The following is a 10,534-nucleotide window of genomic DNA, read 5'->3' on the forward strand; positions in this document are numbered from 1 at the left end:
ACACAGCCAAGCTGGCCACTGTCAGGGGCCCCCAGCCTGACGTCAGTCCCACTCATTGTTGCTGCAGAGGCTTGAGTCACTCCCTGTGACGCACTGGGGTCAGCTCTGGAGTGGCTGGGGGTGGCCTGCAGGGCCAGCTTCAGGGCTCAGCTCTCCCCTGGGCGCACTAGGATGGGGCGGGGCCATCCGAGGCCACACTCGCCATGCGAAGCCAGCTGCCTACTCCCAAGGTCTTGGGTTGGCCTTCGAGGTCCCTCCACAAAGCCTTTGCTGCAGACGTGCCTCAGAGGGCCTTCGCCAGTCGCCTGTCTGACTGGCTGGCCGTGACTCTGGCTGAGAAGTCAGCTCCCTCTGTCCTGGCCTGTCCTGCCTCGGAACTCTCAGTTCCCACTCTCAGCCCTCAGTGAGACCTCTTTCTCCAGCTCTTTTCTGTCTCCTTCTCCAGGAAGCCTCCCCAGCATAATTCCCTGTAGCCCCACTTCTTCGTGGAATTGCCAAGCCCCCTTCTTGTCCATCTCCTCAGGTTGCTGTTGTGTGCTCTCTGCAGTCGTCCTGGTTTTCCACTGGTGCCCAGTCACCTCCCAGCTTGCTGAGAGCAGGGCTTGGGACTCCTCTTCACTCTGAATGTGTCACTTTCTATTCCAGGCCACAGGCATCTTTCTGGGATGACAGCAGTGGCTTCCATCCTGGCCCCTTCTGGCCCCTGCAAAACCTGCTGCCATTTTTCATACCATTGGTTGTGTTTTCTCACCCAGGTACAACTTCTGGTCCATTTCCTCTGTGAGACTCTGAGTTCCTGGAGGGCCAGGATTGTGACTTGTCCCCCTTGGTAGGACATCGGCCTGGCATGGGGACAGTTACCCAGGTGTGGCATGATTGAATGATTCCATCTGGGTCATCAGGAGTAGTGGCATAGGATGGGAGACTTCATTCCACACAGCCTCATTTTTTTGGGCTGAGACCCTTGCTCCCTGACAGGACCACCCTGCTGTGTGTAGGACTCAGGGTCAGAGTTGCAATGAGAATGGCCCTGTAAGGATTCAGGGAGGTACGAGGAGGCAAGGACTGGCCAGTGTCTGGATGTGAGATAAGATAGGTGAGGGGGCTCAGGCAGGAAAGGCTCCAGGGACAAGGTGAGGTGTGGAGGGAGGAGAGTGGGTAAAAAGACTGGCAGAATGAGGAAAGAGTAGCTGTGTGGCTTTGGCAAGTGTATTAGTCAGGGTTTTCCAGAGAAAGAGATCCAATAGGATGTGTATATATAGAAAGAGATATATTATGAGGAATTGGCTCATGTGATTATGGGAGCTGACAGGTCCCAAGATCTACAGTCAGCAAGCTGGAGATCCAGGAGAGCCGATGGTGCGATTCCAAATGCGGGCAGGCTCGAGGCCCAGGAGGAGCAGATAGTTCACTTCAAGTCTGATGTCCCATCTTGAAAGCAGTCAGGGAGGGTCACAACCTTTTATTCTATTCAGGCCTTCAACTGATTGGATGGGGCCCACCCTCCTTAGGGAAGGTAATCTGCTTTACTAAGTCTGCATTCAAATGTTAATCTCTTCCAGAAAGACCCTCAAAGACACACTCAGAATAATGTTTGACCAAATGTCTGGGCACTCTGTGGCACAGTCGAGTTGAGACATAACGTTAGCCGTCACAGCACATCACTACCTATCACTGAGCCTCAGTTTCATTATCTGTAAATTGGGGGGAACCTGTATTTACTTTCAAAGGCAGTTGGAGAAGTCAACGCACTAGTGCATGTGAAGTGCTGGTGTGGTACCTTGGAAAGCTCGGTGACTGGCAGTGGTGATGATGGGGATGTCAGGACAGTGGCAGTGAAGGGCCCTGAGATGAGTGTGTCAGGGGACAGAGAGCGGTCATTCACTCCCCTCACTCATTGGCAGTCTCTGGAAGTTAGGCTCTGTTTTTTGTTTTTGGTCACAGGGCATGCAGGGTCTTAGTTCCCCCACCAGCGATCGAACCCGCGCCCCTTGCGGTGGAAGTGGGGAGTCTTAACCACTGGGCCGCCAGGGAAGTCTCTAGGCTCTGTTTCTTCCCCCTCCCCGGGGCTGGTTCTAACCTCCCTGGGTCCCCCTCCTTTGGCTCCTTACAGATCCTCCCCTCTCAATATTTTATCCTGATTCCCTTCTGGTTAAGTCCAGGCTCTAGAAGAGGATGCTGGTCTGTAAAGCAGGCAGCTTTCTTCTTCCCCAGACCCCATTTATAGAGGAGAAAATCAGAATGGATGAATGACATCAAGAGGCAGACACAGAGGCAATGGCACAATTACAAGCTTTACAAGAAATGTCACCAGATCCGTCATGGTAGAGCACCAAGACGTGCTCCTGTGTGAAGATAACGGAGTAAGGTTAAGCCCCTTTGTCCAGCATCTTTGTGGGGTCGGGGATCTTGTCTATCATGCACATTGAACAAGCTAAAGTTTTGCCATTCACTCAGAACACTGGTGTGAGCTCATCTCCAGGGCACCTCTCCAAATGGCATGCCCCTCATCTTGGGGGATCGATGCCCCTTCCAGTACTCTGAGCCCAGACTTGGGGCTCTGTTCCAGGGGTGGCTCGCCGCCGATGACTACTCTCGGCCAAGGGAGGCAGCACAGAGCCCATCAGGCCCCTCCTTCCCCCTAATCTCTATGGCGGAAGTGAGTTGTTCCAGCCGAAACACAACATCCTCTGTGGTGGGAGTGAATGGACTCGTCCAAATGAGGGAGATACTTCTTACCATCAAATCTTAAAAGCCGAAAGATAATCCAGAAAAAGGTAGCTTTCAAATTATAGAGCAGCGTATGAGTCTGTTTGTCCTCTGGAGTGGAGGTAGAACTATCTGGGTAGCTGCACTAGTGTCAGGGCTCGGCCAGCCTTGCTCGCGCCCCCGCCGGAGGCCGATGGAGCAGGTGGGACCGGCCAGGCTCGCAGAGGAGGGTCAGGGCTTCCGGCGCCGGCACCGCCTCCTGCCGAGGTGATCTGGCGCCCGCGGGGAGGGTGGTTGCGTGGCCCGAAGGTCCAGGACGGCGATTCGGGGAGGTGGGGGACCGTTCTAGCCGAGTGCCCCCCTTCTTCTGTGCGAGCGCGGGCGCGCCTCGAACTCCCGGGACCGGCCAGGCTGGGCGCGGGGCGCCGCTCCCGAGACCTGGAGGAGTCCGCTCCTCCCGCGTAGCCCTGGACCGTGGAGGTTCGCCGGGACTGGTGGCTGGAGAAACGTGACTCGGACGGGAAGTGCTTCCTGCGTCCGGCCGGGGTTTCTTGATGCGGAGCCGAATAACTGTGTGTTTTTGCGTTCAGCCCATTTCTTGCGGCTCATCGGGCGCGCGGAGTTTGCGGCGTACCTGCGGAGATCGCACCTGCGGAGGGCGTACCTGCGCCTGAGGAGGAGGAAGGGCAAGATCCAGCCTGAGGGACCCGCGCTCCAGCCTCTCCGCATAAGGTGAGGATGAGGGTACCCTGGGCTCCGGCCTGACTCAGAGAAGGCATCAGTCAGCCTCTGCCCCTGTGCTCTGCAGATCTGGGCCTTGGGGACACCGAAGGGACGAGACTTCCCAGGCCCTGCCTTGGAGAAGTCCCCTGCTCACCGGGGTCGGGGGTGAGGGAGCAGACAAGCTCATCACAGACGAAAGGTGGCCGCGTTGGGAAGGAGGCTGAGGTTGGTTAGTATTGACTTCCTGAAGAAGTGGAGTCTAGAGTAGCGCTGAGAATGAGGGAAGAGCCTGGGTTTGGGGCAAAAGTGAAGAGATGGATGGCCTGTTTGATGGTTTGCAGGGGATACAAGAGGGGGTTTTTGGAAGAAAGGGGAGCTGGACCAGAGCTGGGAATCTTTAAATGGAAATTGCTGGATGGAGTTAGACTAGAGAACCAACCCAGCAACAATTCCTGCATCAGGATGAATTGAGCAGTCACTTTGTACTAGGAATCAGGTATACTGAGATTCCAGTGATGACTAGGATACAGTCCCTGCCCTCAAGGAATTGTCTGCCTAGTTGGAGAGATCAGTCAAGATTAACACCTGTGAAAAGATAACTGATAATACAGGTAGTCCTGGGCTGATTGCCAAGCGAGAGGCAGAGCCAGCTTGATCTCTCAGCAGTCCATGGACTGCTGCCCTGTCTTCAGGGACAAAGAGACAGACCAGTACACTTTGAAGAGAGCTGCCAGACCTGAGGATATAAGATGTGATGTCAAGCTGGCATGTTTATGGGGACTGGAGACCTTTAATCTGTAGACGGGGGGGGGGGGGGGGGGGGTAAGGGGGTGATGGAAGAGTTGCCTTTAAATATCCGAAAGGCTCCTTTGTGGAAAAAGGGTGAGACTTATTCTGTGTGTGGCTCTTGATATCAAAACTAAGCTTAGTGGTTTGAAGCACTAAGAGACAGATTCCTTCCATAGAGGGAATCACTGCATAGAGCTTTGAAAAGACGGAATGGCCTGCTGGGAGAGGTAGTGAATTCTCTGTCAGGGGAGGTGTGGTAGGCTGAACCCTCTCAGCTAAGAAATTTGACTGATCCCTCTCCTGCTGGGCTCATATTCAGTTACTGATGAAGTTCTGGTTCTCAAGTCTGTTCTTTTTTTTTTTTAATTTTTAAAATTTATTTTTTTATTTTTGGCTATGTTGGGTCTTCTTTGCTGCGTGCGGGCTTTCTCTAGTTGTGGCGAGCAGGGGCTACACTTGGTTGCGGTGCGTGGGCTTCTCATTGTGGTGGCTTCTCTTGTTGTGGAGCACGGGCTCTAGGCGCATGGGCTTCAGTAGTTGTGGCGCACGGGCTCGGTAGTTGTGTATCGCGGGCTCTAGAGCACAGGCTCAGTAGTTGTGGCGCACGGGCTTCATTGCTCCGCGGCATGTGGGATCTTCCCGGACCAGGGCTTGAACCCGTGTCCCCTGCATTGGCAGGCGGATTCTTAACCACTATGCCACCAGAGAAGCCCTCAAGTCTCTTCTTTCCTTCCCACTCCCTCTACCAGTCCTGTCCTGTAGCCTTGCGTCATCTCTCATCAATGACAATGAAATAATTACAGCAGCTAATACTACTTGTCAGGAACTGCTTTAAGTGCTTTACAGATACTTACTCATCCTGTCCTTGAGACGACCCTTTCAAGGTAGCTATTGTGAATATGCCCTTTTTATGGATTGGGGAAACTGAGGCACATAGGGGTGAGGCAGCTTGCCCAAGATCACACAGTGAGCAGTTGGCAGAGCTGGGGTTCCAACCCAGGCCGTCTGGCTTTAGAGTCACTGCTCTTAACCACTATTCTACTGTGTTTTACATGTGTTATTTTATTTAATCCTCATAACGATCCAAATTTACAGATAAGAAAATAGACTCAGAGGTTGAATGATTTGCTTAAGGTCACAGAGCAAGATATAGGAGAGCTGGGATTCAGACCCAGGCCCTTTGGACGTGAAAACCCCACACTCTGTACTTCACTCTCCCGTATCCCATTGCACTGTCTCTGTGTCACTGCTGTAGTGGCCTCTAACTGGACTCCTTGCCCAGCCCTTTCTGCCTTAAATTGGCAAGTTTTTACCTCAGTCTGTGGATGGAAACGTGAGACTTGGTGTGTATGTGTCAGTCAGGTTTTCAAGTCCAGTCTTCTTAGCTTTCACTGACTTCTCAGAGCAGTCTGTGACCCCAAAATAGTGACGAGCCATTCTTTGCTTGTCAACCAGAGTTAACTTTCTGATGCACAGATTCAGTGTCGGACAGTGATGCATTGACTCTTCACTGCCCTCGGGACAGAGTCCAGATGCCTTAATCTGGTCATTCAAGATCCCAGGAAATCAGATTCCAATCTTCCTTTTCTTCTTATTCCCACCGTGTAGTCTCACCACTCCGGTAATGTTTACCTGCCTGTCTCTCCTCCATCCTGGCAGCTTCTCAAGGGCAGGGGCTGACAGGTGTTGCACAGTGAGCATTTGCTGTAAACCGCACTGCATACCGTCATGGAATTCAGGCCTGGGCTGGTTGTTTGGGCTGGTAACTTTGAGGCTCTCCCCTTCTCTGATGCCGAGAGCCTGTGATTCTCTGCCAGCACGTGCTGCGCAGTGCAGAGACGGGCTGCGGCGGCAGGGGCTGGGCTGGGCCTGGAAGGAAGTGAACGGGTGACACGCAGGTCACGCAGAAGGTGTCCACATCTGATCCGGCTCCTTTTGCAGGGCGGTCCCCGGGTGGGGCGAAGCTCCCCCGTCTTTACTCTCGTCCCCGACCCCGGCGTGGGCCACCGGCTGCAAGATGAACTGTCGCTCGGAGGTGCTGGAGGTGTCGGTGGAGGGGCGGCAGGTGGAGGAGGCCATGCTGGCGGTGCTGCACACGGTGCTCCTGCACCGCAGCACCGGCAAGTTCCACTACAAGAAGGAGGGCACCTACTCCATCGGCACCGTGGGCACCCAGGACGTTGACTGCGACTTCATCGACTTCACCTACGTGCGCGTCTCCTCTGAGGAGCTGGACCGCGCCCTGCGCAAGGTCGTCGGCGAGTTCAGGGTAAGGTGGGGCGCAGTGGGCGGCAGGTGGCCCCTGAGTGTCGTCCCCGCCCCGCCCCGGCTTGCTGCTGGAACAGCTTGCCCTTCCTGGGTGTACTTGTCGGCTTCTTTCAGGTTCTAAGGAACAGGCACTTTCAGAGCTTCTGTGGGTGAGGAGGGCTTGGTGGGGGGCGGGGAGGTGAGGGGACCTCGTAAAAATACAAGGCAGCAGAGCAGGAAGCCCTCGTAGCATTGGCGGTCAGGGCCCCTGGGGTGATCATTGCCCCTGTGCTCTTGACCTTCTCTCTGACCCTGCAGCTCTCTCTACTGATGGCCCTCTGCTTCTGCTTCCGCATTTGGGCCTTTCTTATATGAAACTCCCTGAGAGGGAGGGTTGCTGGGCTCAGGCAGTGGGCGTCCAAGTGGAGTGTCTCTTGGGCAGCGTGGCACGTGTCTGTGTGTGCCTGTAGGGGCGAGGGGAAAGGTGGAAGGGACACGGCAGTCTGCTAATGTTGGTCACCTCGGGGTGGGAATGGAGGCGTGATTTTTATTTTGTCTTCATTCAGGGTTGCAGTGTTTCACTATTTCAATGAGTGCATATTTTTAAATTTTAAAGTAACCAAGGGAATTTCTCTTAAGGTGTTCCCTGAGGTCAGAGGAGGAGGGTTGTCTGTCTGACTTCCATTCCACAGAGGTGTGATCCTTGCAGGGGGTGGACCCTCTCCCAGGCCACAGTGGGCTCCCCACCCCCATCCCTCCAAGGCCAGAAAGGGCAAGTTCATAAGAGTTTCCCAGTGCCCCTTCAAAGGGAGGCAGCGGTACTCAGCCCTCTGTCCTCCGGATGCCTGTGAGCGGCACGTGGAACACAGTGGACTCGTAAGAGCACAGACTCTGGAGCTAGGCTCTACCACCCAGCAGGTGTGTGACCTTGGCCAAGTGAGTCCACTCCTCCCAGCCTCAGTTTCTCTGTGTGTAAACTGAGGATGAAAATTGTACCCACCTCATGGGGTATATGTGCACCATGAGGATTAAATGAGTCAGATACGCCAAGTGCTTGACAGCCTGCACACAGGAAGCATTATAGAAGTGGCAGCTGTCATTACTGTCAGCTGAGGGCACACGAGCTTGGTTTGTTCGTGAAGGAGAGACTTACTCCTGATGGGCAGTTAAGGACTTGAGGGAGGCATCCTTACCTTCTGGGTCGGCCCTGACTCGGAAAGGTGCTTTAGGGTCTCGACTGCACTAGGAGGAGGAGTGTGGGGTCGCCACACCCCACGGGGGGGACAGGCAGATTTATTGGACCAGGTGGCCCCATTGGCTTCTCAGAGGAGAAGAGGGAGAAGCTCCAGGTCTGGTCTGTCCTTCCCCTCCTGTTCCCCTTCGGTTCCTTGGCTTCTGTCTCTCTATTTAAGGATCACTGGGCTTTTCTTTAGAGGCTGTGAGTTTACGTTGTCATTGAGTGAATGAAGTAGGATTGTGCTTAATTGGCCTGGGGAGAAGGAGACGTTGGAGAGAAGGTGGTTTTGGAGAACCTTCTGAAGGATGGGGGCCAAAGGGGCGGGGTTGTGGAAGGAGAAGGAAGGCCCTTCTTGTAAAGATGAAAGGCAAAGATTTTGAAATCTGGATTCAAACCCTGGCGCCGTCATCCACTGGCCTGGGACTTTGGCAGGGTGACTTGCCAGTGACTCTGAGCCTCATTCTGCCTCAGTAAAATGGAGGTTACATACCTGCCGCACAGAGCTGTGGAGAGGAGCGAGCAGGATTGTGTGTGTAAAGCGCCTGGCCCAGAATATGTGCTTAAAGACATCACTTCTGAGCAAAGCTGGAGGAGTTGGGTGAGCACACAGATTTTGTTTGCTTGAACCATTCAGTTTTAGGCCGACAGCTTGCTGTGGCACTTCACACGAATCCTTTACTCTCCGGGTCTCATCCCCTGCCCTCCCCGAAGGACTAAAGAAGCTAGGAGAGCAGTTCCCTGGGGCATAGGAAGCAGGCCCTCACAGAGCGAGAACCCCTCGGAGGCTTTGGCTGCTCACTCTTGCTCCTCCTTCCCCAGGATGCTCTGCGAAACTCCGGGGGCGATGGGCTGGGGCAGATGTCCTTGGAGTTCTATCAGAAGAAGAAGTCTCGCTGGCCTTTCTCAGACGAGTGCATCCCCTGGGAAGTGTGGACGGTCAAGGTGCACGTGGTGGCCCTGGCCACGGAGCAGGAGCGGCAGATCTGCCGGGAGAAGGTGGGTGAGAAGCTCTGCGAGAAGATCATCAACATTGTGGAGGTGATGAACCGGCACGAGTACCTGCCCAAGATGCCCACGCAGTCGGAGGTGGACAACGTGTTTGACACAGGCTTGCGGGACGTGCAGCCCTATCTCTACAAGATCTCCTTCCAGATCACCGACGCCCTGGGCTCCTCCGTCACCACCACCATGCGCAGGCTCATCAAAGACACCCTGGCCCTCTAGGCCTCGCTGGGCCTTGGGCGCTCCTTGATGACTTGCGGACCTTGGCTTCTGGGGATCGTACTGGTAGGCCCTGTTAGCCCTTGGGGCTCTGGAACCCGCTCCGGGTCCTTGATGAGACTTGGAAGGGCCACCCCTGGCTTCCTGTTGTGTGGTTGCCAGTCTCTGGTCATCCTTGTCACCTTCACTGATGGTCAAGTCCGGCCTACACTGTCTCTCCGCACCCCTGGTGGGGGTCCCCTTTCCTACACTGTACAGAAGAGCCGTCACTAGGATGGTGAATAAAGTCGAGAATGTGAGCTTGGGTTGAGCCATCTCTCCCTTGGCTGGTGTTCTGCCCTGAAACATTAACACTTTTATAGCAGACCTGCCAGGACACACGTGTGTGTTGAGGGCAGTATTCCAAGATGAGGGGAGTGGGTGGATGGGATTAAAGATAGATTAAAGCTGATTGATTTTGTACTTTGTTGGACATTCACATAAGCAGGTGTGACCATGGTCAGTCCCATGAATGAGGACACAGATCAGGATCTACTGCTTTCGGATATGACTGTGCTATTTCTCCTCCCTTCCTAAGGAAACTATGACATCCCTGCCTTCTATATTATCTGGTCTTCCTTCAGATGACCCCAAAGAATATCTCCTCTGTCTTCATAGAGCACACACAGGCCCCCACTTGCACCAGAAAGCTCATTTGATTTGGTGTTTCTCTCTCTGGAGAGAGGTTGGCCACCTTGAGACTGGTGTCCGGTAACACTTCTTCCAGTTTGGGCTGGCCCTCGCCAGTTGTTAGGACATTGGTAACTCACTCATTTCTAGGCAAGCATGCTCAAAATCAGTGAACTCCACTGTGTGCTTTTCATTGATTTAGTCTTCCATATTTTACAATGCTTTTTGTTACATAGGTGCCAGTTCTAACCAAACTAAATGAGCAGTACATAAGCAGCTGTGCTAAGGGAGAAAGGGGCTGGGGGTCTTGTCCATGGTCCTGGAGCAGTTAGGTGCCAGGATGGCCAGGAAGTGTTTGCACTTTTGTCTCATTCCAGGCCACTCTTGGCCATGTGCTATTTCATGAGGGGTTTTCTGATGTCCTACCCTTGACTTCTGGGGCACTGGGGAGTTGGAGAACTCAGGAGGTTCTCAGGGGTTTGGAGATGGGGAAGGCCAATTCTCAGCAAGTCCTTGATGAGGTGTGACCCTAGCTGGCCTGCTGCAGTCTGGGGGACCTTCTTTTCCTCCTAGAGGCCATCAGCTCATCCCTTCTGGGGAGTTGGCTGAGTCAGGTGTTTGCCGACAGTGACTTTGTTTTAAACCGAGCTCAGGGTTGCTACAGGAGTTCTCAGGAGACCTGGGCGGGAGGATCTTTCCTCCATCCCAGCTTCCCCAGACTTTCTACTTTTTTGCAGCCAGGCTCTGCTCCAGTCTCCCACCCTGGCTTGGCTGTGGGACACCCAGTTGGCAGCAAGCTCCCCTTAGTGGGCAGTTCAGTAACATCTCCATCCCTTTTTGGTGGTGTGATTTCCCGGAGGTAGGGGACTGATTTACTCAAGGTCAGGACAGGAGCCCTGGTGACTCAAATCTGTGCTTTCCCCTTGGTCTGTAACTCTC

General features: G+C 54.0%; 1 protein-coding gene across 3 annotated transcripts; it reads left to right on the forward strand.

Annotated features, from left to right (window-relative positions):
* The first annotated feature begins 2,944 nt into the window (after nucleotides 1–2,944).
* Nucleotides 2,945–9,377, forward strand: ATG101 (autophagy related 101). Of its 3 annotated transcripts, none has more exons than XM_059935933.1 (4): nucleotides 2,945–3,189; nucleotides 3,300–3,441; nucleotides 6,163–6,490; nucleotides 8,525–9,377. In XM_059935933.1, the coding sequence occupies exons 3-4, from the start codon at nucleotides 6,239–6,241 to the stop codon at nucleotides 8,927–8,929; spliced, it is 657 nt and encodes a 218-aa protein (XP_059791916.1). In that variant the 5' UTR covers nucleotides 2,945–3,189; nucleotides 3,300–3,441; nucleotides 6,163–6,238; the 3' UTR covers nucleotides 8,930–9,377. The 3 variants fall into 3 exon arrangements, with proteins under 3 accessions (XP_059791916.1, XP_059791917.1, XP_059791915.1); XM_059935934.1 differs by having other exon boundaries at nucleotides 2,947–2,976; XM_059935932.1 differs by having other exon boundaries at nucleotides 2,971–3,041.
* Nucleotides 9,378–10,534: the final 1,157 nt, after the last annotated feature.

Source organism: Balaenoptera ricei, chromosome 10, assembly GCF_028023285.1.
Source record: "Balaenoptera ricei isolate mBalRic1 chromosome 10, mBalRic1.hap2, whole genome shotgun sequence".
NCBI classification, from domain to species: Eukaryota; Metazoa; Chordata; class Mammalia; order Artiodactyla; family Balaenopteridae; genus Balaenoptera; species Balaenoptera ricei.